The sequence below is a fragment of the Falco cherrug genome, chromosome 10, assembly GCF_023634085.1.
Source record: "Falco cherrug isolate bFalChe1 chromosome 10, bFalChe1.pri, whole genome shotgun sequence".
NCBI lineage: Eukaryota > Metazoa > Chordata > Aves > Falconiformes > Falconidae > Falco > Falco cherrug.
The window spans coordinates 14,847,978-14,873,894 of NC_073706.1; the positions used below are offsets into that span (position 1 = coordinate 14,847,978).

Sequence of the window (25,917 nt, forward strand, 5' to 3'; positions counted from 1 at the left end):
CCTGTAATCTCTACAAAGCAGCATTTTTTTTTAAATAAAAACCAAACACAAACCAAAAAAACTCAAAAAATCTCACTAGATCACTAAATTATTTGGATTTTCCCCCATAGGGAAGACTCCATTACTTGGTTAAAGAACTTGACACAGCCCCGCCACTGCATAATTATAACGTTTCGCTCACAGCATCAGATGGATGGGGTGAGTTCTGTACTCCCAGACTTTTTTTTTTTTTTTTCCTACCATCAAGCTGCTTTTCTCAGCTTAAATCAACAGCAGCACCAGCCTCAAAAATCTTCATTTCCCACCAAAGTGCAGAAACACCAGGAAAAAGATCCATTTCTGAACTCAGCCCCTGCTCCTCCCAGGCAACTTAAATTAACTGACATGGCCATTACTGCGCTTCTGGAGCCTCTGTGGTTATCGGGCTCGGATGCATGAAGGTTACATGAAACCACTGTTCTTTATTGTTTGCCTCCTCAGCGAGAAGCCCTCTAGACAGATCGTTTTAACGCGAAATTTCAGGTCACATAGTGCATGTTTGCAGTCTTGGAAACTGATGGGGTATTTTCATTTGTTCTCTCCCTTGCTCGCATAATAGCCAGGCTGAGAAGCTATCTGGATTTCACTCTTATTATTTTAACTCTGAAAGGAAAACAAAGCAATCTGAAAGGAAACCTGCAAATAAATTATTGCTAGCAGATGCCAGCCTCAGAGCATGTTAGTCCAGCTACAAAAGACAGAGGTTTATTCTGCTCATCCTCGCCTTATCGCTGGATTATTTCTCACATTAAACCGAAACGAGCACCTGGCAGGTTTCCTAACCCAACACCACTAGGCCATGCAGTAGAAAGGACCCCGTGCTGAGGTCAGGATTCAGCTCAGTGCTCTGCCACTGAGCCAGGACAACCTTGAGAGCGTCACTTCATCTCTGGGTGCTCCTTCCCCCCACTTCTCCAAACACGCCATGGCGCAGGGGCTATTTCTTACCACGCATTTGTCCCGCACCAAGTAGCTTCCTGACACGACCGTAACACAAGCTATACTGACCATGTCCCAGTGCTGCAAATCTAAATCAATGGGGTTCAGACAGATAAACTGGAAAGACTGTTTAACCTGAGTAAAAAGTGAATCTTAACAGCCTCCTCCTACAGTGATGGTCTTGCTCTGCTGCCAAGACTACAGGGATACAGCGTGGGAACACCAGCACGGACCTGATGTTTAATTTTATGGAGTACCTGAGGGGTTGATATCTTCTTCTTTCTTATCTTAATACAGACTTCTTCTCCGATGGAAGAGTGAGGTGCTAAGTTAAAACCGCTGGAGCCTCCCATGCACTGACACCTAGGTGTGCCTAGGCTTCAATAGCTCTATGCAAATATGCCATTAAGGGCCATGATGAAATTCCCCACCGTCAGCAGTAATACTTTCTGTGTATTCAAAAGCACCACTGAGCTCAGAGAAAATAAACATCTTAAAAAAGCCTTCAGGTGGACAAAGGGAGGTGAGGATTCAGCGGGAATATTTATTTCACTCTGAAAACAGCAGAGCTTCCATCAGTGCTTATTCGCAGATATAGCAAAATGCCATTTGCAAGAAGCTGCGTCTGAGCTTTAGAGAGACAGACTGACAGACAGAGCCTCTATTTTTAGTTAAAACCCCCGAAATCTAAATTTGCCTAGCAGCAGGTAAAGCAAGAGGAGGAAAATGCCAGAAGAGATTACATTTTTAGAACAGAATTGTTGAAAAGTGGTTTTCTGCTTGGTCCTTCCCTCCTTCCAGGTCCAAAGAGCCCCTTCTTTAGCTCCTCATGGGAGAAGGCAGCACAGACCACCCTAACGAGGGAGGACCCCACCACACCTCACTCCACCCTGGCAGAGGCCAAGGACGGTCCAGCTCCCACAACCCCATTTCAGGGCTGGGTTCAAAGCCAGGGTGAGGGAAAGGAGAAGGATGCTGGGTGGGAAACCTCCTCCATCACCAACCTTGTCCCAGCAAACACCTTCGAGCCCTCACCAGGGAAGATTAATTTGCTGGTTAATTTGCACTGCTGCCCACTGCTCCTTTCCTACCCAAGGATCACCTTATCAGTGTGAGCCACTGAAGGGAGCAAACCCTGCGGTCCAGCTGGATGTATACTATGGGGCAAATCACATCCAGGCACCAGAACTGCCCCTCAGCACCCACCAAGAGGTGAGGATGGGCTTGAATGGCCTGTCCTGATTTCTCCTTCCTCTGTTGTATTTTTTTTTTCTTTTCTTTTTTTTTGTTTTTTTCTGAGGGTTTTTTCCCCACCGCTGAGGAATCTCCTTCCTTGGCTGATGCAGGCAGAACATGGGTGGAAAGACCTGGATCTGGGTCTCCAAATCTCTCCCACTTGCTCTCTGCAAAGCACCATGGCATCATCAGTCACTGCAGAAAATGAAGAGGACTTTGTCCCACTGGACCTTCTCCAGCTGTTAATTTTGTAAAAAATAAGGGAACAATGAAGGAAGAAATACCCTTGATCTGCCTCTACTTTTAAAAAAGGCTCAATAGTAGCTCCCAGCTGCTATTTTATAACCACACTCTGAGGTTAGGGGTTTTTTTTTGCTTCTTCCCTTTAGGGTCTTCCTTGCTGCTTGATTTAAATCCTCCTGACATTCCACCTATTGTGAGTCCCATCCTCAGCTGAACAAACTACCGCCTGCCTTTTGCTTTCTGACTGCTTCCAGGAAAGGACACCCTGCGCAGTGTTCTGGGGCTTGGAGTCGGGGGGAGGATTTTGCCTTGACATCTTTAGATGCAAACCCACAGCTTGTACCCCCCTCAAACTACACATTACCGAGGTGTCACAAACATCCTCCCGAAGCTGTACTGTCAGTTTGCGTTTGCAGAAAAGGTCCAACTCCCACCCCAAAAAAAAAAGCTTAATGCTGCGAATGATACGCTTACCAAGCGCTAATGCTCTGTAGCGATAGCAGAGGCATCCTCCGCACAAGTGAAGCGGACCAGAAAAGATGCTCCCGAGCATCACGTTTGACACAGCCGCAGCTGTACCGTGTGCCTCTGCAGCGCTGACATTCAAGCATTAGGCTGGGGTGATTTCATATGCAGTAGTTTAAGTTGACATATACTTTCCTCTTGACTGTTTGAAAGTGCTACAACACGCAATCCAAACGCCATTTCACGCGCAGAGAGACCTAAGTGGCTTCGTTCGTGCAAACAGCTCTTACGCCAGAAAAGGAGGGGTTGGGGAAGGGGGGGCGGAAATAATATATCACAGTTCTTCAACCTCATTGCTTTCAAGCTCAGTAATAAGCTGCCTTTTTCATAAGATTATCCTCGAGTGGCACAATGAGAGGCGATGGCTGAGGCGAGCTACATGCCTGTCTCCAAAGAGGGCTGCAGCAGCCCATGTTCTTGGCAGGGGGTGGGCAGCTCTGGTGGTCCTATCAACATCAGCCCTGCCTGTCCTACCAGTGGCCAGCCTTCTGCAACAGCCTGCCCGCTGCTTAGCGGTACCCCCAGCTAGCTCACTGTGGCACAGGAAAATAGGGAAGATTTGGGAGACAAAGATTCTTTTCTCCATCAGCACGGTGATCCGGGATGAGCGCAGGCAGGAGCGTCCATGCGGACAGTCCCAGCTGGCTCCGTGCAGCAAGCACCTCACCGCAGCACTCTCCGGAGATCTCATTTCAGACCTGTCATGGGAAATTTTATCCTGCGCCTGGACTTCTTTAAGAGGCAAAAATAAATAAGTAAACGTGCCCCACATCCCATTGTCCTTCACTGCTGCACATCCTGTGGATTACAAGCTGTAACTGGCATGAAAAACTACATTTAAATACAATATGTATTTAGGAGCACACACGCAAGTGGAAGCATGTGTGCATGGGGCAGACCCAGAGGTTAGAGAGCAACTGAGATCTCGCTCCCCACTGCGAGGAAGAGGGCTGCACACAGGCACAATACCTAGGCCTAAACCATCGTAAGTTCTACCTGCATTTTAGGAAAACACGGCAGAAAACAAATATGCTACTGCACTGATATGCAGAGAACTATTTTTTAAATTTGCCTAAATGGATTTAAAGTGATGCGTGGGGAAAACTGCACATGGAGAGCTGGCAATAGCCTTATCAAAGCCAGCCTCTTCCTTCCCGTTCAAGTTTAATTTGGCTTTTATAACAAAGGACCAGAACTGATCTATCGCTCACTCACACACCTTAGGCTAGCAGGCTCGGTCTTGCAGCCAAAGATGCACAGGATCAGGCCCTTGTGTACCCCTGACATCCCACGGTGTGACTCTGACCCTGGCTTTACAGGACCAGCACTGCCACCCTGAAAAGCTGCAGCTCCCCAAATCCTGCTCCCACTTCAGATGCCCCCTTCCCACCTCCTCCTCTTGCCCCCAGACCAGTCACTCTGTTTTAACACAAATCAGCAGAGTCGGAGGTTGCAGGAAACCCTTGTTAGCAATGTGCCTGGCAGAGACAGCACACTAGATGAGCACCAGGTATGAGGAATATTACCTCTTGTAATCATCGCTTTATTAACATACAACAATCTTATTAAATCTAATCTAAGTGCTTATTTGGCAGGTTCAATAGAAAAGCCTTAATTGAGCTCGTTTTAAATATAGCAACAACTGCTTACTCTGCTTTCTAAGAAGGTGTGAGCTTTTCTGGCGACACCTGCTTGCAGCTGACAGCTTGTTAGTGAAGAAGGATGGTTTTTAAGGGTGGATTTTTGCTGGTTTGGGGGTTTCCCAGGGTTCAGTTTATTTGGGGATACAGGAAGAGTCAGTAACATCAGTCACCAAAGGAGGGCTTCCTCCACCACCCAGGTGCGTCCATCCGCCCATCTGAGATGGTGCCTCACTACCGAGGGGCCAAAACGGGACAGGAAGGGCCATTTGTGTAGCAAGCAGCCCAATTCTATGCTTAATTAAAGCTTCTTAATCTGCTGGCAGTGAATCTGCCAGGAGGTTTGACAGCTTTGGCTGGACCTCTTTCATCAGCCACAGCTGCAGCAGTAAATGAGTGGCTCTGTTGAGCCCCTGTTGCTGCCCGGGGTCCTGGTGGGGATGAATGCTGCACTTGTCTCCTCCAAAGGCTCCACAGCTTCACCTGGCGTGCGGGGGGCTCCTTCCGACCAGCCGGCCCCTTGCAGAAAGGGCCTATTTTATCAGGCCTGGGACTGACCTAAATATCCTGATCTGATCCGCCCTTGAAGGATGGGACCAGAGAGGAAGGCAAGGATTTAAATATGTGGACTCGAAGCCAAATCTTGGCAGCTGGAAGCCCTCTCTGCCCGGATTCACCATGCAGGAGGTTTGGCTGCAGCAGGGAGACAGAGACATCCAAGTCCTGCCCATCACTTTGGGTACCGGAAAGGCTCCATCCCCCCAGAACCACCTGGTCCATAAGGGCTGGAGCAGCACGTGGCCCTCGTCCCATGGCCAACGTGTGGGGCCAAGGGTCACCGTACCACAAAAGTACACGCTTTTAGGGGACGGAAGGCTTTCTGCTCACCTTGATGTGTGTGCCGTGCAGGCTGGTGGCTCCCTCGCAGCTGCTGATCTTCTCTCCGCAGGTCCACCTCTGATTCAGCAGCTCACCCCGAAACTCATTTTCTGGGGAAGGGAAGAGGAACACGGGGTCAGGACACGGAGTCAGCCCAGCAACCCAGCAGCAGCAACCGGAGACAAAAATGCCATATATATATTCCCTGCCTGCTTTCTTTAACGGCCATAAAAATCCTGGCTGAGGGTCTCGATGCCCCGAGCAGGAACCCAGGGTGCCATGCCAAAGCCAAGAGCCCCAACCATGAAAAATGTTTATGCGCACCCTCAGCTTACCATAAACACTGCAATGCTGCTCAGCTTGGTCCTCCATTGGAAACCACAGTATTAACAGTGAGTGTCACTGGTGGGCTGGGCAAGGCAGCTGCCAGCAGTGGCTGGGGAACCCCACTGTGCCCTTACAGCTTCCTCTCATTCCAGAAGTAAAGTTAATTTTTAACCTTTCCTTAAAATGTGCACACCTAGGGCAGTGGATGGGACCCTTTAGCTGTGTATCAATGAAAGCGAGTGGGGTCCCCACCCATCTCCATGGCATCGGTCTGTGACATCAGTGTTCTAGAGGGAGTCCGTCCACAAACAGCAGCGAAGGTGCAAACCACGGCTCTCAGAGTTAGAGCTTCCAGACACAGAGCTGCTCTGGGAGCGAGGGAAAGCAGGCAGAGAGGACCCTCCATCCGTGGGGAAATACCGTGGGACGTATATACTTCCCAAGCAGATTCTCAGCACTTTCCCTTCATCTCATACAACTTCAAGCATCTCCAAGGGGCTGGCGCCAGCCCTGCTGCACATGGGTGGACGTGCAGCAGCAGGGCCAGCGCAGAGGAGCTGCGGTGGTGCGGGAGCTGCATGGCACAGCTGCACGGTGTGCAGGTACTGCTCACCGCAAGGAGATCAAGGGCGCTTGCCCCCAGCACCACAGCTCACCTTGGCAAATGGTTGTTGCTTTGGGCACTGCCGCCACAAGTCTTCCCCTCACATCAGTAATTGCGGTTCCCTCTGGCACTGAGTACTGAATTATTTACTGCCTGTTCTCCAAGTCTTGCTTCATTTATCTTCTACCACTGATAGAAAGGTAAAAGGAGAGCATCCCCCAGAAGGAGGCACATGAGGAGCTACGCGCATGCTGGCGCGCTCATTCATCTTGGGCTCCTAATATTCCGGGGAAGAGCTCAGGGTAGAGGCTTTGTTTCCTCCGCCCAACAGGCTCTCCTGCTTCTTTGGCTTGATGGTTCTGTTATTGGGGCAACCTCAAAGACAGGGAAAGCAGGGAGAAGGCTCACGCATGCTAAAGGAAACCTGCAGAAGGTGGGTGTTTCCAGCAGTGGATAACTTGCTGAGTGCATAGGACAGCAGCCGAGCAACTTTGGATCTGTTCTGCCACAAAGCAGCTTTTAGGAGAACATGAAGAAATTAGGTAGGGAATGTGTTCCTTCCCTGCTTGTGCCTGTTCTCTACCTGCAAAACATTAAGGAACAACCAGTATATCCTACAGTGCTCTTGCAAGAATGAATACATTGAAAGACCAGGATAATTTGATCCTATGGTGATGCACAATCTACGTTAGTGATGAAGACAAATGACTGTGAAAGTCATCTTCATGTATCTGTCCTAAACCAGAGCTGTGCTGGAGCCAGGAGGGCAGCTGGGGGAACTTTTTGAGGTTTCACAGGAGAAACACCTGTGTTGGAGACTGCTCCAAACTCTGTCTGATGCGCTGTGTTCCAGCCTGGGCTGAAACATTATTCTGCTTTGGAGAAGCTCCGAGGAAAGGGAGCAGGGAGGCACAGATGGCCAGGCAGATGATGAAAACCACGCAAAATGTGGGAAAGAAACTAGAAAGGGACAGAAGAAAGGAGAACAGAGGGAAAAAACCCCATCAGATAGGAAGAAATAAAAATGTTTCTATAGCACATTCATAGGACAGTACAGCCTGCCTGCTTAGCTGAAGCATTTCTCTGAGCATACTTCTCCCGAGCAGTGTGTTTTGAAGAAGGAGCATCCCCTCTGGGATGCAGTGGGGGCAGAAGCAGAGTGGGTTAAACTGTAGAAACAATGGATCCTGGATGCAAGATAACCCTAAAGATAGCTTAGAAGATTTTTTTGAAAGGTTGAGAGGTCATGAGATACAACACCAAGGATGAAAAAATAGCAAACACATACACACTTATCCTCTTTGGGCCTATTTCGGTCACATGTGCCTCTGTTGTAGGCTAAGGGTGAGTTCTGGAAGCTGCTGCAGTGAATATGGCCCCAGACGCCAGCTTGTCCTTGCCACGGGCCCCATCCCCACCTCCTGTGCCTTTGTCCCTGTGAGCAAGAGGAGGGGAAGGGGCTGAATGTTGGGGTGAAGAGCCCTGGCCAGGCTGAATGTACGTTGGCCGCACCAGCTCAGCACCTTCCTGCCCACTCCTGTCCCTCTGCCCAGTCCCGGTTCAGATGGCCAAGGCAGCTCCATCAATACACGAGTCAGATTTCCTCTACTCCGTGCTGCTTAAATGCATCTGGTCCCCAGAGAGGATCAGCTTGCAGTGCTGGCTGTGCCCTTTCCACCTCGCCTCCGGACCCTGGGTTCAGCAGAAATGCAGCTCAGTGGTTCTGTGAAGGACACTTCTTTTAACCCCTACCTGGGCCACCCAAGTGATGATGCAGGATATTGCCTTAAATTAAAGTTTTTCCCCATGGGAAGTAGATCCCAGTGGGCACAGCATGTTCTGGGGTCCCCCCCTGGCACCGAGCCGGAACAGCCAAAGCACACAGCCGGGAGCACTTGCATCCACTCCTCCTTGAAAAATAATCTAGATGCTCAGCTGGTCTGACAGATCGCTGCCTGATGTTCACATCCCAAAGGAAATCACGGGCTTTCCCCCACCCGCTCCATCCTCAGTACCCACCACCTAGCCTGGATGGGATCACACACTGGGTTCCCTAATCAGACAGGTTGCTTTTCAAAGAATCCTAGAACGGTTTGGGTTGGAAAGGGACCTTAAAGATCATCTAGTTACTGGCCACAGCCAGGGACAACTTCCACCAGCCCAGGTTGCTCAAAGCCCTGTCCAGCCTGGCCTTGAACCCTGCCAGGGATGGCATACCCACACTTCTGTCTTTTCCCTCATCAACATGTATAACGATCCACCACCAAAACATCAGCGTGTCTTCTTCCAGATGAGATTCCTTCCCAAACCTTGAATCTCTTTGTCCCCTTCTGTCCTTCAGAAACATCTACAGAGAAGGGTCAGCTGTGAACCAAAGCATTGCGAGTTGTGCAGAGCCCTGGCACGGAGGAGCAAGTTCTGTGAAACCTTTGGGCCACTGTCATCAACTCCAAACAAGATCTGGAGACTTGGGAGGCGATCACATGCAAATCAAAGCATGAATCAGACTTGGGTATGTTTTACTTTACATTTCCAAAGAGAGAAGAAAGCATTGATTTGCCAGAAAAAAAAAAAAACTAAACCCTCCAAAGAATGGCAGAAATTTCCCTCCAGAATAAACCAAACAAACCTCGCAGAAAGCTTCGCAGCACAGAGGGTGGATAGAAAACGAGGCGGGATGTGGCAGGAGGGAGCTCTGGGTGGCAGCCGGCTCCCACACGTGTCCTACGGTGCTGGGGGGAGCCGTGCTCACAGGATGCCTGCCAGAGCAGCATCCCTCTGTTTGCAAATCTATGCAGAGGTTACATCTGCTATAGCAAAGTGGTGGGGTGAGAGACAGGTTCCTTAGAGAAAAGATGGTGGGGTGAAGGCTTCATTTCCTCATAAGATGCCTCACTGCATATTTAAACTGAAAGACTAGAAGAAAAACATATCAATCTTCATTTGCTTCCCCCACATATGAGAAAAGAAAAAGGAAGAGGGTAAGATTTTTCTTCATCTTTGTTCAGGCACATTTTTCATGGGAAAGGTGAACCCTGTGTTAATAAGGCAGCAGCGTCCTTCAGTGTCCCACCAGGCAACGTGGGCTCGCTGCTCAGAGCACATGCAGCAGCAGTGTCAGGGGTGGGAGGGTGCCCTTTGGACTGCATCTTTCATATGAATTGAACTTAGAAAAAAATCTCAAATCCAAATTTTGCATCTTCTCTAAGCTGCAAACGCCACCCATGGTCCCTTCCACCCCCTCAGCACTGCCTGCTGGCTGACACCGCTGCATTTTGCAGTGCATGGCTCACACGCACCACTCTCTGTAGCCACTGCCTGAGGGACACCAACAACCGAATTTGCTTTCCTGCATGGCCCCAAACCCATGGTACAGTGAGGTCTTCTCTTCCAGCAGGTAATGTGAGTCTTAGCTTTGATTTAAGGCTGCAGTCTCAGATCCTAGCTGCACCACTGAAGCCCCTTGCACAGCCCCCGGCACTCAGCACAGCCCCTGGCACTCAGCACAGCCCCCGGCACTCAGCACAGCCCAACCCAGCCTGAAGCACAACTAATTGCCCCATGCTCCTGCCCAGCCCCTGCCAAGAGAAGACTCATCTGAGCAGACACCCTGTGTACCGCCTGCCGGTTCAGCCTTCCCACATGCAGGAGCACAGCAGCTATGCATCAAGGTGTTTTTTTTTCAACAGAGATAAATTACAACCTCCGTAGGGATCAAAATACACTGAAAAAGGAGAACCCAGCTACTTCAGCAATTCTTCTCTGCTGCCAGGAGTGTTGGTTTAAGCCCCTCTCAGGGCACAGGAATACTGTCTGTTCAATGCAATTATCACTGTTTACTGTGGCATGGCTATGTTTGGCGCTTCAAATTTAGCTTCCTAAACATGCATTTAATTTAAGATCTAATACCGGATGTTAATTGTATATTGCACAGTAAGCGACTGATCATTAAAACATATTAATTGAGGTTTAACAGCTGTGTAATAGATATTACATCTCATACTTATCAGCAAATATGATTTAATAATCAGCTAGGACGGGATATATGGATAGAAGACTCGGCATGCCCAGCTAGACTGCTGGTTGTTCATTTGCTGACCTAAAGATACTTTTCCTTAGCATGTTTGGAAAGGAGCTTGGTAATCACCAAGCAGATGTTGAGCTTTGATGCTTTCACCTGGGGTGCTTACCTGGACAAGTCCTGAAGAGTTTATAATCTCTATAAATAGAGGAGAAATGAGGGAGCCATGAGCAGTTTCCTCCTACTAAGGCAGGGCCAAGCTGCAGGGACCTGGCCCCATGACCATGCACCGACAGCAAAGCAGTGAACCCTGGTGAATGGGGAGCAAATGGGAGATGGTGATCCTCCCCCAGCGCTTGGGGGATCCTTTCAAAAGTGTGCAAGAGTCACGGCCACCCTTTCTAATAGTAACTTTTATTCACAGCAAGTTGACAAAGATCATTGCCCTCGTTCACCTGAGTGCTCAGTCTCCTGCTGCTCCCATCCCTTGGCTCCATCATCGTATTCACCCAGCACATCCCGCTCCCACAGCCCGGGAGTCGCTGCTCCTCATCCCCACCCCCCTCCCAGCCGTGCCCCCTCTCGCTGAGACACAGCACCACACGGTGCCTTGCCGCACTGCACAGCTGTTTGGAGACCGAACAACTCATCGTACCAGTGAACTCAATTTTTGATCCCACAGCCCAGACACGCATGCAATCCTGGCTTAACCTACTGTGCTACCGAACCACACACTACAACAAAGTTTATGAAATCTGTGGTGTGCACTCTGATCTTTTACTTTCCGCTTACGCAAAGGAAAGAGAGAGTTTTGATTTCAGTTGGATCAAGCCTTTCTAGAGCTTTCGCTGCCAAACGGATGCTTGCAGAACAGTGTGTGTTGCTAACACACTAAGCAACAGGCTCAGCACCAGCAGGGCTCAGAGGTGTTCGCTGCCAACAGCCAAGCACAGCCTTGCAGGTCCTGGGGGCACAGAGGGGAGCACCAGGGCTTCCATCTGGCTATGCTAAGGGGAAGAGGACAGGTCACTGCTAGCAAGATGCCACTGTTTCTCCATCCCCAGCCACAGAAACCTGCCACCCTCCTTCCAGCAATTCCTGCAGTGTCCAGGGGCCAGCCAGCAGCCAAGGGAGCATCCCCTGCCTTGGCTCCCTCCTGCATGAAGCGTAAGTGACTCAGATCCTCCTTCCCAGCCCCTTGCCACCTCATCCTGTGGCTCATCCTGCTTTGATGTCATCATCTGCCACCTCTGCCCAGTCAGCCCTTGTGACCACCTCAGCCATGCCAGCTCGTGCTTTGCTTTGTGATACCTGGCACCTTCGGATGCTTTCGAACTCTCTTTGCCATGTCCTTGATGGGAAAAGGGAATCGATCCTTTCCCACAGCCCTGGGACAGGACATGGAGCAACTGGCAATTAATTGCAAGAAGATTCAGATGTCCCAAACAGGAGGACACGTTGTAATAGGAAGGGAAGAAGCACCAAAACCCGCTCCTTGGAGTGGGAGTGGAGCCCTCACCAGCGGGGTTGACAGCAAGGTACAGGCATCACCTTGCCAGGGGACCCAGTATCCCCAAGCCCCTGTGATGGCCACGCTGCCACCCATCCCCCAAGGCCCCCTCCCCATGCCTGCCCAGCAGCTCTGTTCACCGACCCACTAACTGCTCTAGGGAAGGACCAACATTTCGTCCAGTTTCCCTCTACCACCCAGTGCTACAGGAGCCAAAGCCCTCATTGCATCTACAATGCAAAGGAAGCAAATGAGGCTACAGTCCCTCCTCATTAAGAGCAATATTCATGCTCCAGTGTTCACGGCCAGTTAATAAGACTTTTTTATTAGAGCCTTTTTTCTTCTTCTGCAAAGTGGCAGAAGCATACTACACAGCGCTGCAGAAGATATAAAAGAAGGTGGTTTTCACTTTCCATCCTTGTATCGCTTGTGTACCCTTCAAGGGAGGAATAAATGCCGCGTGCCCACAGTGACACTGCTGTCGGTACATTGTTCTTAAGCATATCGATCAAAGAGATTAAAGAGTGAATGTTGTTCAACATCCCATCTCCCCCCAGCTCCTTGGGGGAGCTGTCAAAATGCAAAGCCACTCTGAGCGTGGCGAGCAAGGCCACCAATGAGAGGGAAAACAAAGCAGTGAGGTTCTCCACCGGAGAATCCCTTTGGGATTTCCAAAGCACAGGGCAACAGCAGGGCCTGGAAAAGCTCTCAGCTGATGCCGACCCCCTCCAAGAGGAGAGGAAGACCTAAGTCATGGGCTTTCCTGCCTCCTGCCTTCACCCTGCCAGCCACTAAGAGTTGCCCAAAGTGTGAATTTTCTTACTACAAGAAAAGGAAATTCATCTGATTCTGCTGATTAATTCCTTTACAAACATACTGGAGCCTGAACAACAACAGAAGTTTAAGTGGGAAAAAAAAAATAAATGAGGCAATTCCTGGCTTATCACTGCCAAACGATGAGTGCCAGCATCCCCCCTTCTGCCAGGCTTATCCACAGCGTGGACCACTCCTGCCACTGGCTTCATCTCCAGCATCCATCCTTCTGTGCACACAGAGGGAGCCCTGCTCAGTAACGCTCATCTGCTTGTGCCCAGTGCGTGTGCAAACAGGCGTGTAACACGTCAGGCATGCAGGAGAGCATCTCTGAGGAACAGGATGTTGCTTCTTTCTTCTTGCACGTTTCCCTCATTATTTTGTTCTGATTTGGCTTTCCTGGTACCTTCTCTATTCAATAAAAGCCAAATGCAAACCGCGTCCCTTAATCTCCGAAACAGCAGCTCACTGCTGAGAAAATAATATAGATGTAACTTCCAGCATCACACACTTTCTTTTCCATTTATATGGAAATGCCGACCTTTCACCCAAGCTATCTCAAAGAAGTATTTCCTTAAAAATGCAAATAGCATGTTGCAGGCAGTTACTCTGGCTGAGTCTTTCTTATATTATTATTATTTCTTTTAACCTTACCAGCACTGTAAAACACAACTGCTAAACTGCACCCCAGTAATAATTACTTTTCATACCAAATCGAAAGCCTCCGTGGAGCCGATGTGTCAAAAGACCAGCAGGAGAATTCAGCGCAGATGGATTTTTAGAGATGGTTTTGGATAAGTGTTGTCTTGGACCAGTGGGAAGGAAGCAGCTCCAAGACACGCTGCTGCCAAAGGGAATGACCTGATGGCTCAGGGTGAGGTCAGAAGAGCATCTCTCGTCTTGTAAAACACTTTGCATGGTGCTGCTGACACACAGAAGCCCTCAGGAAGGGGAAAACAAACTGAGTGAGCCAGGGAGCTCTGTGTGGGGCGAGCACAGCAGGTATGAGAGGGATGCTGGTGTCAGGCACGGATGCCCTTCCCCACCTGAGGTGGTCTGGGAAGAGCTTTCAGGTTGTGTGTGCGTGCGCGGTGTCTGCACTGCACAAAGGAGCTCCAGGGCAGCATTAGGACTGCTGAGGCTGAAGATAAATAGTGAGAAGGGTGGCTGAAGAAGAGGCCGGTGGGGAAGCAGCCACAATGAGATGATGCATAAAGAGGAACAAATAAGATTAGGGGATTTCAGCTCCAAGACCCCTCTAGTTCACCTCTCCTTCTCCCAGCCATTGAAAGAAGGGTAAACCTCTGGGAGAGCAGCACAGAGCACCACTGCACAATAGTCCCAATGCCAGCAGCCACGTGCCAGACAGCCCTTGGCTTATATCTCCTCACCCATGGGATGGGAACAGGGTTGTCCCCCTAACCCAGGAACAGAAGCCCACCCCAGCAGGTTGAGAGGTGAAAGGAGGCATCGGCAACTGCTGCAAGCAAAGCTTCCCCGTTCTCACAGCTGCTTGATGCCCGCGCAGGGAAAGACTCCCAGCACGAATGGATGTCAAACAGATCCGGTTGGATGCCTTGACCCAGCTGGGTATTGGACACCCTGCATCCAAATTGCTCCATTATCTGTTCGGAAACAGAGAAGAAGGAAGGTGAGCCTGAGCATTGTGCTTGCAGAGGGGGATACAAGGCTGAGTGCTGGGGAGGAAGACAAATGTAAAAGCAAAGGTAATAAGTGAGGTTCTTTGCATACAGGAATAGCAAGTGAGAAAAGGCAGCTGCAGATGGCCTTCCTGGGACAGGGCAGCACAGCGTTTGGCTCAGTACCCGTTTCTGAGCAGCAAATATAGATTTCCCCAGTGTGTAGGGAAAGAATAGAAGAAACAGGGGAAATCTAAACTAATCTTTCCTCCGTCATTTTAGTGATCTATAGATTTAGCTGTCAATGACTCTTCCTTCTGGAGCCTTCTGGGCTCCAGACCTCCAGAGATGCCCCAGTGTTGACTGTTACACTCCAAGTTAATCTGAATCTGCTCTGGGACCTTACTTTCAGCCCTGTAGGTTCTGGGCAAAACCACAGAGCTGCAAAAACCCACAAAAGCTACAAAACCCCACATTGCTTCTACCCAAATTTGTCCCCAGCTGGGCACACAGACGTCTTTGGGGGACACAAACCCTTTTACCCCCAGCACAGGACTGGGGTCCACCAAGAGCGTTTGCTCAAGCAGGTGGTTTTCCAGATGGGGGTTTCTACCATGTGTGACACCAGGTCAGGCAGAGGCGGGGGAAGCTGCCTGGAAGAGCTGGGGAAGAGGCTGGCAGTGCCTCTGACGCAAAGTTAGATGACTAAGTGGGCTACTTCCCAGCTGCCAGCTTGTCTTTATGATATTAAGCCTTTCCTCTCTGCTGCCATATAAGAAGTGAAAAGTTGACACGTAAGCATGTGCCATACAGAGTCAGAGAGACAGAAGCAATAAGGCATAAAAGGAGGTGAGATCATCGTGCAGCAACGACTCCCCTGGGGTAAGAGGCAGTGCTGCACAGTGCCCGCTGGCTCTCAGTCCCCCACCAGCATCCCCTCTCACGGCACAGGCTCGTCACTCTCACGCTGATGCCCATTTCCACACCAAGCCTCCCAGACCAGGGCCATGCACAGGGTGCCATGCTGCGTACCATGAAATGAAGCAATTAAGCTGACCCTTCAAATGGTTTTATTAAAAAGGAGCCTCCACTGCAGTGCACAACTCTACCAGCAGTAATGTCGCAGCCCCCCAGGATTATCACCGCTGAATGGGACGGCTGCTGTGCACCACTTGCTTGAAAAGAAGGAGAATCATCAAATATGTTAAGTTTATAGCCCTGCTGGCACCGCTCTTAGTGCTCCTGTGGACCTCATGTAACTGAAATTAAATAGAGGCAAGTGATAACTTTCTGTCCTTCCCAGAGAAGCCTGCATTTGCTAGTGAATACAAAGTTGGGACAACGAGGCGGGATGGGGCAGCAGCTGGGTGCCCTTGGGCAGCGCTGTGGGAGCAGCCTTCATCCCCACGTCCAGCCACTTGCACCGGCTGAGCCCACCGCACCACGTCAGCTTTGTCCTGATGCCAAGCCAGCCAAGCCCAAGGTCACCAGCACTGTGCCCGCTCCTCACACCCCACAGCCAAGGATCAGCTTGTAGCCCATAAGTGGGAAGTTTCTCTCTCGTCCAAATTCCTCACTTCCCAGTCCGCCCCTTTCTGCCACGGTGTCCTTGCTCTCCCCAGCCACGCTCCTTGCGTGGCGGGCGAGCGCAGAGGGGAGGCAGCCAACCTGCCAGAGCCACTTTGCTGCTCCAGGAAAAGCTGCTCCGGGATGGGAGGGAGCCGAAACTTTCTAGGGGATGCGGGAGAGGAGCTGACAACTCCATGCTCCTCTGAGACACTGCAGGCAAAGGTAACTGTTTAGACTGTCATTTTTTTTTAAAGCAACAACAATGCTCTCAGGCACTTTTTTGTTTTTTAATAATAAAAAAATGGAACAGCTCTCTCCAGAAGGCTATTAATCCTCTCCTGTCATTTGTGTTCTTGGAGAGAGCATTTCTCTGGGCAAAAGCAGCGAGTTGCTTGCTGACTAATTACATCAAAATATTGAGGGCAACAAACAAACCTTTAACTCTGCTTGCCAGCAGCTCGCTTGATGCAAAGCTTCAAAGTTATGGAGGAGAAATGTATGCAACAGCAGGAGAAGCTGTGACTCCAGACGTGCTCATGGCCACATCATTTTAGAGGTATATATTTCCTTTCCTCTCTCTAGAGCCACTGGTTAGGCTAACTTTGCCCAGGATAACTTCACCCAGAATATCACTGCCCCAAGGCTTTGATTTCATATAAATAAAGACTTTTTGCCTTTTCCAGGGAAAGGAATCAATTTATTTTCTCTCATTCCCACACAAGCGTTTGGGTTTTAGTTAAGGAGCAAGGACTGGACACATGTTCCCCAGGAAGGCTCTTGCTTAGGCTTCAAGCCCCACCATAAGATGGTTTTCAAAAGTGCTTGGCTGAAATTAGGCAACTTCTCTCAAAGCCCATCTGACACTGTCACTTATCCCAGCAGTGCACAGGAGCAGCCTCCCCCCGGGATACTGCTCTGTCCTGCCCCAAAATGTGCACCGGACATTCAGCCAGCGGGGGGTTGGACTGTGACTTAATTTCCATCCCACCACTCCGCGTTGCCTGTACAGCCAGATAGGAAAAACCAGTGCTGAAAAAGGAAAGCCCAGTTCTGCATTTCGGTGCTAAATCTGATGTTCTTCCAAGAGGGTTTGGATGTCCAAGAGCTGAAACAAGTGACTCAGATGCAAGCTTTGGCCCCGAACCCACAGCTGCCAGACAGACATTGCTTTCCACCCACTGGAGCTGCCTCTCCCAGGCTGGAGACCCCCAGAGCAGGGAGAGACTCCAGCTCTAAAACATGGGTTAACCCCAGACAGCTGCTGGGGAGGTTTCTCCACAGTACGTGGGTGTTTCTACGCACAGGTAATTGGGTACTCATCACAACCTTTAATAAGCTGCGCTTGGGGAACCCAGTGACAAGCACAAGGCAGAGTTTTTCAACCTTAAATTGTTGGTTTCGAGAGACTGTTTAAAAAAAGAAATTCAAAAGTGCTCGAAGTGTCACCTACAGATTTTGCCAGCAATACCTTGGGGTTTTAAATACCGTGTGCATGAAAGCTCCCCCAGAGCCATCTCTTGTACCTTATAATAATATTCACCAGGGGATCCTCCTAATGCAGGGTTTGAATCCATTGCTGTTGAATACACCCCACTCCTTGGCTTGCAGGGGCGTTCAGGTAAATGCGCCCACGAGCTGCTGCTCAGAGAGAGGACTGCAGTCCTCGGCATTGATCACAAAGGTCTGAGCACACCTACAAGGTGTGAAGGGCTTCCCCAAAGCAGGCACAGACCTGGCTTGTGGATGCCGTCCTAGGGAGAGCCATACGCTGGCCAAATGGTTTCAAGCAAAGGAACGAAGAAACCTGAGTTTCTAGTGCAGTTTATATTTAATTAGAGGAAAGGCAGCTTACGCAGCAGTTTTGGAAACATATTGTCTTACAGCATATTGGATATTTGTATCTTAACAGCTCGACATTGATTTCTTTTATGTAAAGGAAGAGGGTGGATGAGAACTGCGTACCCTAAGTTGTGTTAGCTCCAGAGAGACGCCTGTACTGCTTGGACTAATGTTTAGAGTAATCAAAGGCGTGAACTCATGTATTATGTATGGGAACGAGAGTTTTCAGTCTTCTGCAAAAAGGAATCTCCAGCGTTTGGTATTTTGTTAGCAGGCTGGCACCATATGGCTCTCCCCTGCTGATATTCTTTCACACCAGAACTTTATGTTCAGATGCTTTAGTTAATATTTTACCCAGCAAGCATAAACAAGATGCAAAGATTGCAGTCGACAGCAACCTTCTCTTAAACCATATACCCATGTTAATAGTGTAGACTTCTTTCAGCAAGTAGCTTACTGAACACATGCCTGGCTTTTTTTTTTTTTCCCACCCTCCCTTAGGAGCCCAAGCTGGGCCATTTACTTAACTGCCTTAGCATCAAATAAAACACAAGCAGCAAACCCAAGAAGGACGTTTTCATTCCCTTCCTGCTGTTTTCTGGCTGTCCAAGGCAGCACTTGATGCATGCAGGTGCTGCAGCCATACGAGTTGTATCTGTGCACAGTTTAAGGCTGCATTGCTGCTTGGTTTTCGTTTCAGATGTGATTTTATCTCAGGAAGGTAGAGTTGCCTCTTGTCCACTACTGCAGCCTGGACAGAGCACCAGGCAAAGCTCACAGCCCGCCGGGAAGCCTCACCCAAGCACTACCAGCCTAAACTAACCAAGCAAGACCAACAATACGGAGTATCCAACTTGATGGGCTTTACCAAGACTTGTTTCCCCCCACCCTGCTCCAAGTCAGACACAGAATCACTTTGCAATACTGCAGCTTAGAGATTTAGCTCTAAATATTACAATTAGATTTCCTCCACCCACACACACCCCCCTCCAATATTCATATTATTCTTTAATATTCTTAAAACAAATAGGACCTAACAGATGTCTTTCAGCCTGCACTCTTATTAATGAGAATATTGTAAGAATGGAAATCAGGTCACAAATGTTTAATACTTTGTTTAAAAAGTCTTCAGCTTCTTTAAAGAGTTCCGCTAATCCCAACATGACAGATGTACAAGGCAGTTTTGCTTGGGGCAGATTAAAATTCTCGCTCTGATTTGCTCTTTCATTTGGTCTGATTAAAATAACATTGCAATTTTTTTTTAATGTGCTGACTTCAAAATAAAAAAGGAAAGAATAAAAAGTGACCAGTAAAGGCCAGCATGATCACAATAAAAGCAAATTTATTGTTGTTAAGATAAAAAAAGCAAGGCAGAAGGAACTGAGGGACAGCCAGCCCATACCCAGGTTAGCATTAAAGCTCTGTGTTAAAGATAAAAGGGGGACCTTTCCAAACTATGTTTTTCCATTTGAAAGTGTTTATTAATCTATTCTCTCTGAAGCAAAAAGTTCAATGAAAGACAAAGATCAAAAGTATTTTAATTCAGGTGAAAATTATATTTTTTTATCTTTTTTTTTTTTTTTTAACCAAACCAAAATGAAAAGCAGAGTATTGCCGAGTGTGTCACTTTATTATTCTGCTGTAAGATTGACACTTGCTGGGAACAGCCTGGCTGGTAGGACAAAGCGATCTCAGCCACCCTTTCCTCAACTAAACTGTGCGTGATTCGGTGTTCCTCTTTCCTGCCATCCTTTCACACCAGACCACCCTTCCCCACACAAGCTTTCACAGCTCCCTGCATTTCCTCACTCCTATAAAACACAGCGGGCATCTGAGTCACGTATGAACGCGTGCACAGCAATCGATACACCAGGATGCTCCGATCAGATCAGCAGAGGAGCAGGGAGGCAGGATGGAGCCCCAGCCACACTCATCCCACATCTTCTTCCCCACACTCATCTGTAAACAAGCAGGAGCCACGTGAGCCTTTGCCCACTTGGGTCTGCCCCAAAATGGCCACGGCTCCCAGTGCCAGGTCCCTCCAGGGCACTGCTGGACCAGTTTCATACAGGCTTTGCCTCACCAAAGGCTCCCATAGCACTGGTGGATGCAGTGCTTTAAAAAGCAGCCAGAGATGTTCAAAATAGAGTCCCTCAATGGGCAAATCCCTGCTTAAAGGGAGCAAGATTTCACACAAGGATCCCAGGCTGTTAGCCTGGATCTTTCTGGCTCAGAAATCTTCTCTGCCTCCTCATCCCCACCTGCAAAACCACAGCAAAACCTCACAGAAGTGCTGTAGGGATGAATACCCTCAACAATAGAAAACCACTAGTTTTGTATTGTATATTTAGCCATTTTTCCTTAAAATTCCAGCTCATTAATTCTATTAAAAAGTCCAGAAAATCCACAAAACATTTCAAGTTTTTGAGGAGTCACTCCATTCAGGTGTTTTTTAATGTTAACAGTCTTTAAACATAAGTGTCCAACACATGCTTGTGCCTCAGAGATGCCCTCACCCCAGTGTCCACACCTCTCAGGGCAGAAACATCCTCCCTCCCACCCCAGATGCCAGGGCAGAGCAGCTCCAAGAAGCAGAGGGATGCCCTCCTGCGCTGCTGCTCTCACACAGGGCTTCCAGCGAACCTGCACGGGCAGGGGACACCTGGGAACTTCTCTTCACCTTCGGTATCTCAGCCCTGCCCCAGGCTCTGCAAGGGAGCCCGCTGCACTGCCAGGCATCCCCTCCGATGAGCTAACCTGCCAAGAGGAGAAACTTGCGTCCTCCAAATAGACATACATCAAGCCCTTTTCTCCCCGGTGCAAATATTTGTGTGGAATGTGGGGGTGGGTGGCAGATCTCCCTTCCATCTCTGAAGGAAGCAGAAGGGATGCCCCAGCCCTGCTCTTTGCTGTTACCCGTGACCTGGCTCCCAGATCCCGGAGCAAAAATCTCACGCACATTCCTTTCACTCTAGGAGGAAGGTGTTTCAGGGCATTGCTCCACCCCAGAAACTTTTCACAGCACATGCTTATCACCCCACTTCCCTGTTCACACCACGATCTCCTCTCTAAGGACTAGGTGGGGAATCAAGTTTCTACATTTCAAAGGTAAACAGCCTCAGAAGCGATACAGAGTATTTTAAGATGGGATGTTTCACGCAAACATCTGAAAGCCTTAAGGGTGTCAGAGACACCGGGGGACTCAGCATCACGCGCCCCAGGAGACCAGCGCTGCTGTGTAGGTGCTGGAGTTATTCTTTGTAGAAACCAGAAAAACCCAGGAAAAAGATGGAAAAGGCAGGGGTTACAGAAAAAAAAAAAAGTAAAAAAAAAAAAAAAAGTGGAAAGCATAAAGTTTCCTGACAGCAAGTTCTGTCCTATCAAAACTCTAGAAATACCTGGGAACTGAGAGGATGGGTGGGAGCTAATCCCACCTGATAATGCCTTTCACACAGCTGCTAGAGGACTATCTCCCAAAAAGACAAATAAACCTGGATTTTGGGGCCACCTTGGCCTCCCTCCTTCCCGGCATCAGCATCCTTCTCTGCACAGCCGGGGACTAAACAGCATTTGCACAACAAATAACTCAAAGAGGGGGGTTGTTAAGGGAAGAAGAGTAACGAGTAGTGGTGTATTCCCAGCTCTGGAAGTTTGCAGTGAGGATCCTCCACCCTCAGCTCCCGTATATACGAGAAAGGGGAACAGCTATGTAGTGATGACAGGAGATGTCCTTTGTCATTAAGGAAAGAGCACTAGCAACTAAGCCACACAGTTTACAGCTGTAAAAATAACTCTTTCCGTTTGCAAACTGACGCACATGCACAAAGTGGAGGGGGAACGGGGTCTTGCCCCCCACTTTGCCATCAAACTCTCACAGCCGACTTCCCAGCGGTAACGCGACGCTTCCCCACGTCTCCCCCCCCTTCCCACGGCTGATTTCATGTCTTCTGGGAAGCCCAGCCCAGCCGTGGATGATTTCTCCTGCACGCTCCGGCCTTTACTGTAAACCTGCTGCTTCCCCCTCCTCGCTCTACTCTCGGGGGGCAAACCCCCCGAGTTTCGAGTGGGGCAGATGCCAGCACCCCTTGCAAAATAAGAACCCCCAAGCTGCAAAAGGAATTCTCTCCCCCTCACCGGACAGGGAGCTGGGGACCATTTTGCATTGCACAAACTGATTTGGGGGGGGCTTGGGAGTACAAACTCACCTGCCCTCCTCAAGCCCTGATGTGGAACCACGGTGGGATTTGGTGAGGAGAGAAGAGTTTATATTCCTGAGCTCCAAAAGCTGGGTAATTCAGCCCGTTTAGGGTGCATGGCTGGCTTAGGGTGCACTGCTCCCCGCCAGAGCCCACGAAGAGCAGCGTGCCCCATCAAGAAGGAAAGTTTGGAGGCAGCACCCCAAAGCCCAGGTCTCCCCCGGGAGGGGACACGGGGGGTGCGATGGGGGCAGTTTAGCACTGTCTGCTAAAATGGCAGCTGCTCTGACGCCGAGCTACGTCTTGCAAAGTCAGCCCTGCCCTCATCATCTGACTGCCAGGAACCGGGGCCGCTCCGCTGCCGGCTCCCCAGGGGCTCTGCGAGACAGGGGGGCTCGTGGAGCCGGACCCTCGCCCGCCCGCCCCCGGCCCGCACGTTGCGGCTCCGGACGGGAGGGGCAAGCCCCGGCCCGGCTGGGTTAGCCCTGGCCCCATCATTCCCCCGGCTGGAAGGTACCTGGGCTCGCCGTGCCCCGCCTCGCTCCGTCCCTCCCCCCCCCCCCCCCCCCCCCCCCCCGCCCGGGCCATTAACCGACACGGCCCGGCTCTGCGAAACAAAAGCCGGGGGGAGCTGGAGCGGCTGCCGCTCCGACCCCCAGACGGCTCTCCCCCTGCTCCGTGTGCCCCCCCGCCCCCCGCTTTGGGGACAAGGGGAGCAAAGGGACTGAGCACCTAGTAGCAGCACCGACCGGGGGGTGGGGGGTGGTGGTAAGGGAGAGGTTTGAGTTCTTTAAGGGAAGAACCTTTGGGCTTGCCCAAAGACGAGGAGGCACCCCAGTCCCAAATCCCCCAGCGCCAGCCTTGGCAGTGACCTTAAGCACCGTCCCACAGTGGGACGCCCCCCCCAAGCCGGGCCAAACCTCGGGGGTCACGGGGGGGGGGGGGGGGCTGCACTTCTGGCTTTTCTACAGTACGAGGTGCCCCCACCGCCCCCGGGGGCTGCCAGGGGCCGACGGCGGCCGGGATGGGAGGCGGCATCCCGGGGCTGCGCAGGGGACAAGGGGGGCTGCCCGCCCAGCCCCCGGCTCCTCGACGGAACCCCCGGGAAGCTGCCGCCCCCGGCCCGCGCCGCCCAGCCCCGGGGGGGGACGGTAACCCCCGCTGTAACGGCACCCCGGGACAGAGCCGGACCCGCCGCTGCGGGGTACCGGGACCCCAATTCCGCCGGGACCCACGGGGCAGCTCCCGGCTGCTTTCCGGGCAGGGTAAAGCCAACTTGCGGTAGTTTGCCTACTCTTCTCGCCTTTGTGTGGGGGAACCCGCAGTCCCCTAAGCTACTTGCAAAAAAAAAAAAAAAAAAAAAAAAAGAGTGAGAGAGAAAGCAAAAATAAGTTCTCCTTGGCCTTCCCGAAGGAGAGGAGGAGGGGAAGGACGGGGAGAGGGCAGGCAAGGTGGACGGGGAGAGGAGCCGAAGGGGCCAAGTTGTGCCCGGGCTCCCGGGCCGCAGCAGCAGGCGGTGGGTTGCGCTTTGCAACATGCGCCTGCTCCAGCCTGCGCCGCTCGGGAACAATAAACAGGATCATACAAAGAAGTAGAAAGGCGGCATCTTTGCTTCTGGTTTCTATGACAGCATCAGAGACAAACCAACTATAAACTCTAATTCCTGGATTTCCCCTCCACCCCCACCCCCCCAACCCCCTTTTGTCTGCCATTAATTAAAGTGACCATATGGAAAAGGTTGATAATAACAGCAGATGAGCCAACAAGAGAGGGGGAAAGGGAAAGAAAAAATAATAACTAAAAGTAGCGGCAGGGCGATGGCGAGGATTTGGATTTTTGCACTTGTTTCCAGCGGCTGCTCGGTGCGAGGGGGCTCAACAATAGCGGGAGGAGAGCGGAGCGGTGGCCAGCCTACACCCCCCTGCCCGCAGCCCGGCTCGGGGAGGGGGGCTGCCATGCCCCAAACCTCCAGCTCCCAGGGGGTTGACCCCCACGACCTGCCCCTTTGTGTAGGAGAGCCTCGGAGGGTGCTGAGCCTCCCTTCGGGCCGCCTCCCTGGGGGGCAGTCGGTCCTACCCGCCGGCAAAGTGCGCCCCGAACTCAGCCTCACTGGCGGGGGGCGATGGCAGCGCACGCACAGCCTCGGGCACCGGGCCCCTTCCCTCCTCTCCCCCCTGCAAATCCCCCGCAGAAGAACAACAACAAACTTTGCTAAAATTGATAAAGAGATTAGCTGAGCAAAGCCTCTTCCGAGCCAGCTAAAAATAAAGAACCCGCAGCTTTCTGTCGTGGTCAATGCACAGAGACAGCCACAAACATGGCACACTCCCCCTGCTCCTCGCTGCTATAAATAGAGAACTCTCAAGTAGTCAATATTGGGGAAGGGGGGGGGCAGTAAGAGAGGGAAAAAAAAAGGAAAAAAGTAAAAAAGTCTGCCAGTGGCAAAAGCGAGCACCCGGCGGGCGACCTGAGCGGGCAAACGCCAGCCCCCCGCACACGCGTCCACCGGCGAGCAAAGCGCGGCCCCCCCGCCGGGGCGCAGAGCTGCTTAAAGACCGCGGAGCGGGCAACTGCGGACTTGGGCTGGAGTTTCTGTAGTAAAGGGGGCTGAGGGGGGGGGGGGGGGGGGGGGGCGGGGGACGCGCGGAGCCCCGGTACCCGCACCGCGGGCGCGCACCGCCATCAGCACCTCCGAGAGCTCCGCGGGCGCGGAGGCCGCCGGCGCCAGCTCCTCCCGGCGCCCGGGAGCGTCTTCTGCTAACACCGCGCACGCTTCCCTCCGGGCACACATCCACCGATCCCGCGGTCCACAAACCCGGCAAGCATCCTCTTCCAGAAATATTCAGAAAGTTTCCCGGCTGAATGCGATGTTGTGCTTTTTTTTTTTTTTTTTCTTTTTTTTCAAAGAAATCTCCTTTCTCGTCTTATTCAACCTCTTTTCAGTCAGAAGCATAACATGTCCACTAGCGTCTCGCAGCCAGCGAGAGAGCGAGCGAGCAAAGATGGACCTAGGAGCATGATGATCATCATAAAAATCCCCTCGGTTCTCCAGTGCAATTTTCAAAACAACAACCCAGCCTTCGTGCTCTAAAGGCAAAACGCCTGCGTCTGTTTACATCAACTGTGTGCTGCGAAAGCCTTTCCCCTCTGTCTCAATCCAAGGGAGGGAAGCAGGAGGGGAAAAAAAAAAAAAAAAAAAAAAAAAAAAAGAGAGAGAAGGGAAAAAAAAATAAAAGAAAAAAGCCAGCATTATCTGCCTTTGTCAGCGAAAGAACATAATATTGACTTACCTTTCCCCACAGCTATTGTCTGCCCCTTTACAAAATGACATCACGGAAACCAATCATGAAATTTGCATGGGGGAGGTTGTGGGGGGAGAGTTCTTGGAGGGCAGCCCACTTCCCTACACCAGTAACACGCGTGTAAGACGGGTTGTTGGTTTCAATTAAATATCTGATACTCCTTAGTGTGTGAACTCTTAAGCCTGCTAAAGGCAATGTCTCATTTACTTAATGACCGCTCTCATTAATGGAAATGGCACAGAGGGGGCTTGCTGCGCCTTCCCTTTGTAAATACACTACCCATGAACCCTTGGGGTTGCAATATATCTGTTTACTCTCTGAGGTGAAATAAATTTACAGTATAGCATCAAAAAGAGAGAGAGAGAGAGATGGAGCTGCTGACTTCAGTGCACAGAGAGTTGGGGCTCTCCCAGCCCCACCAGCCCCTCTCACTTCACACTCCCCCCTCCCCAAGACCCGGCAGAAGGTGAGTGATTTTACCCGAGCTGATTCATAATTAATATGCACGAGGCTCGGGGTTCCTTTGATAGCAGCAACACAAAAGGACGGCGAGCGCGACAAGCACCGTGCCGTGTCCCCCCCCGCGCATCCCAAC

The 25,917-nt window shown here is 50.8% G+C and overlaps 1 protein-coding gene across 6 annotated transcripts in view; it reads right to left on the reverse strand.

Annotated features, from left to right (window-relative positions):
* Positions 1-25,572, reverse strand: part of MYT1 (myelin transcription factor 1) — a 62,416-nt gene extending 36,844 nt beyond the window's left edge. For 4 of the 6 annotated variants that reach the window (XM_055722893.1, XM_055722891.1, XM_055722892.1 and 1 more), the window contains exons 1-2: positions 24,679-25,178; positions 5,511-5,611 (exon numbers count right to left, since the gene is read on the reverse strand). In XM_055722893.1, the coding sequence (XP_055578868.1) occupies positions 5,511-5,611; positions 24,679-24,811 (234 nt within the window). In that variant the 5' untranslated portion in view covers positions 24,812-25,178. Of the gene's footprint in view, positions 1-5,510; positions 5,612-24,678; positions 25,179-25,310 lie in introns of those variants that run through there. The other 2 variants (XM_027813608.2, XM_027813612.2) reach the window with 2 other exon arrangements.
* Between the last annotated feature and the right edge of the window lie 345 nt (positions 25,573-25,917).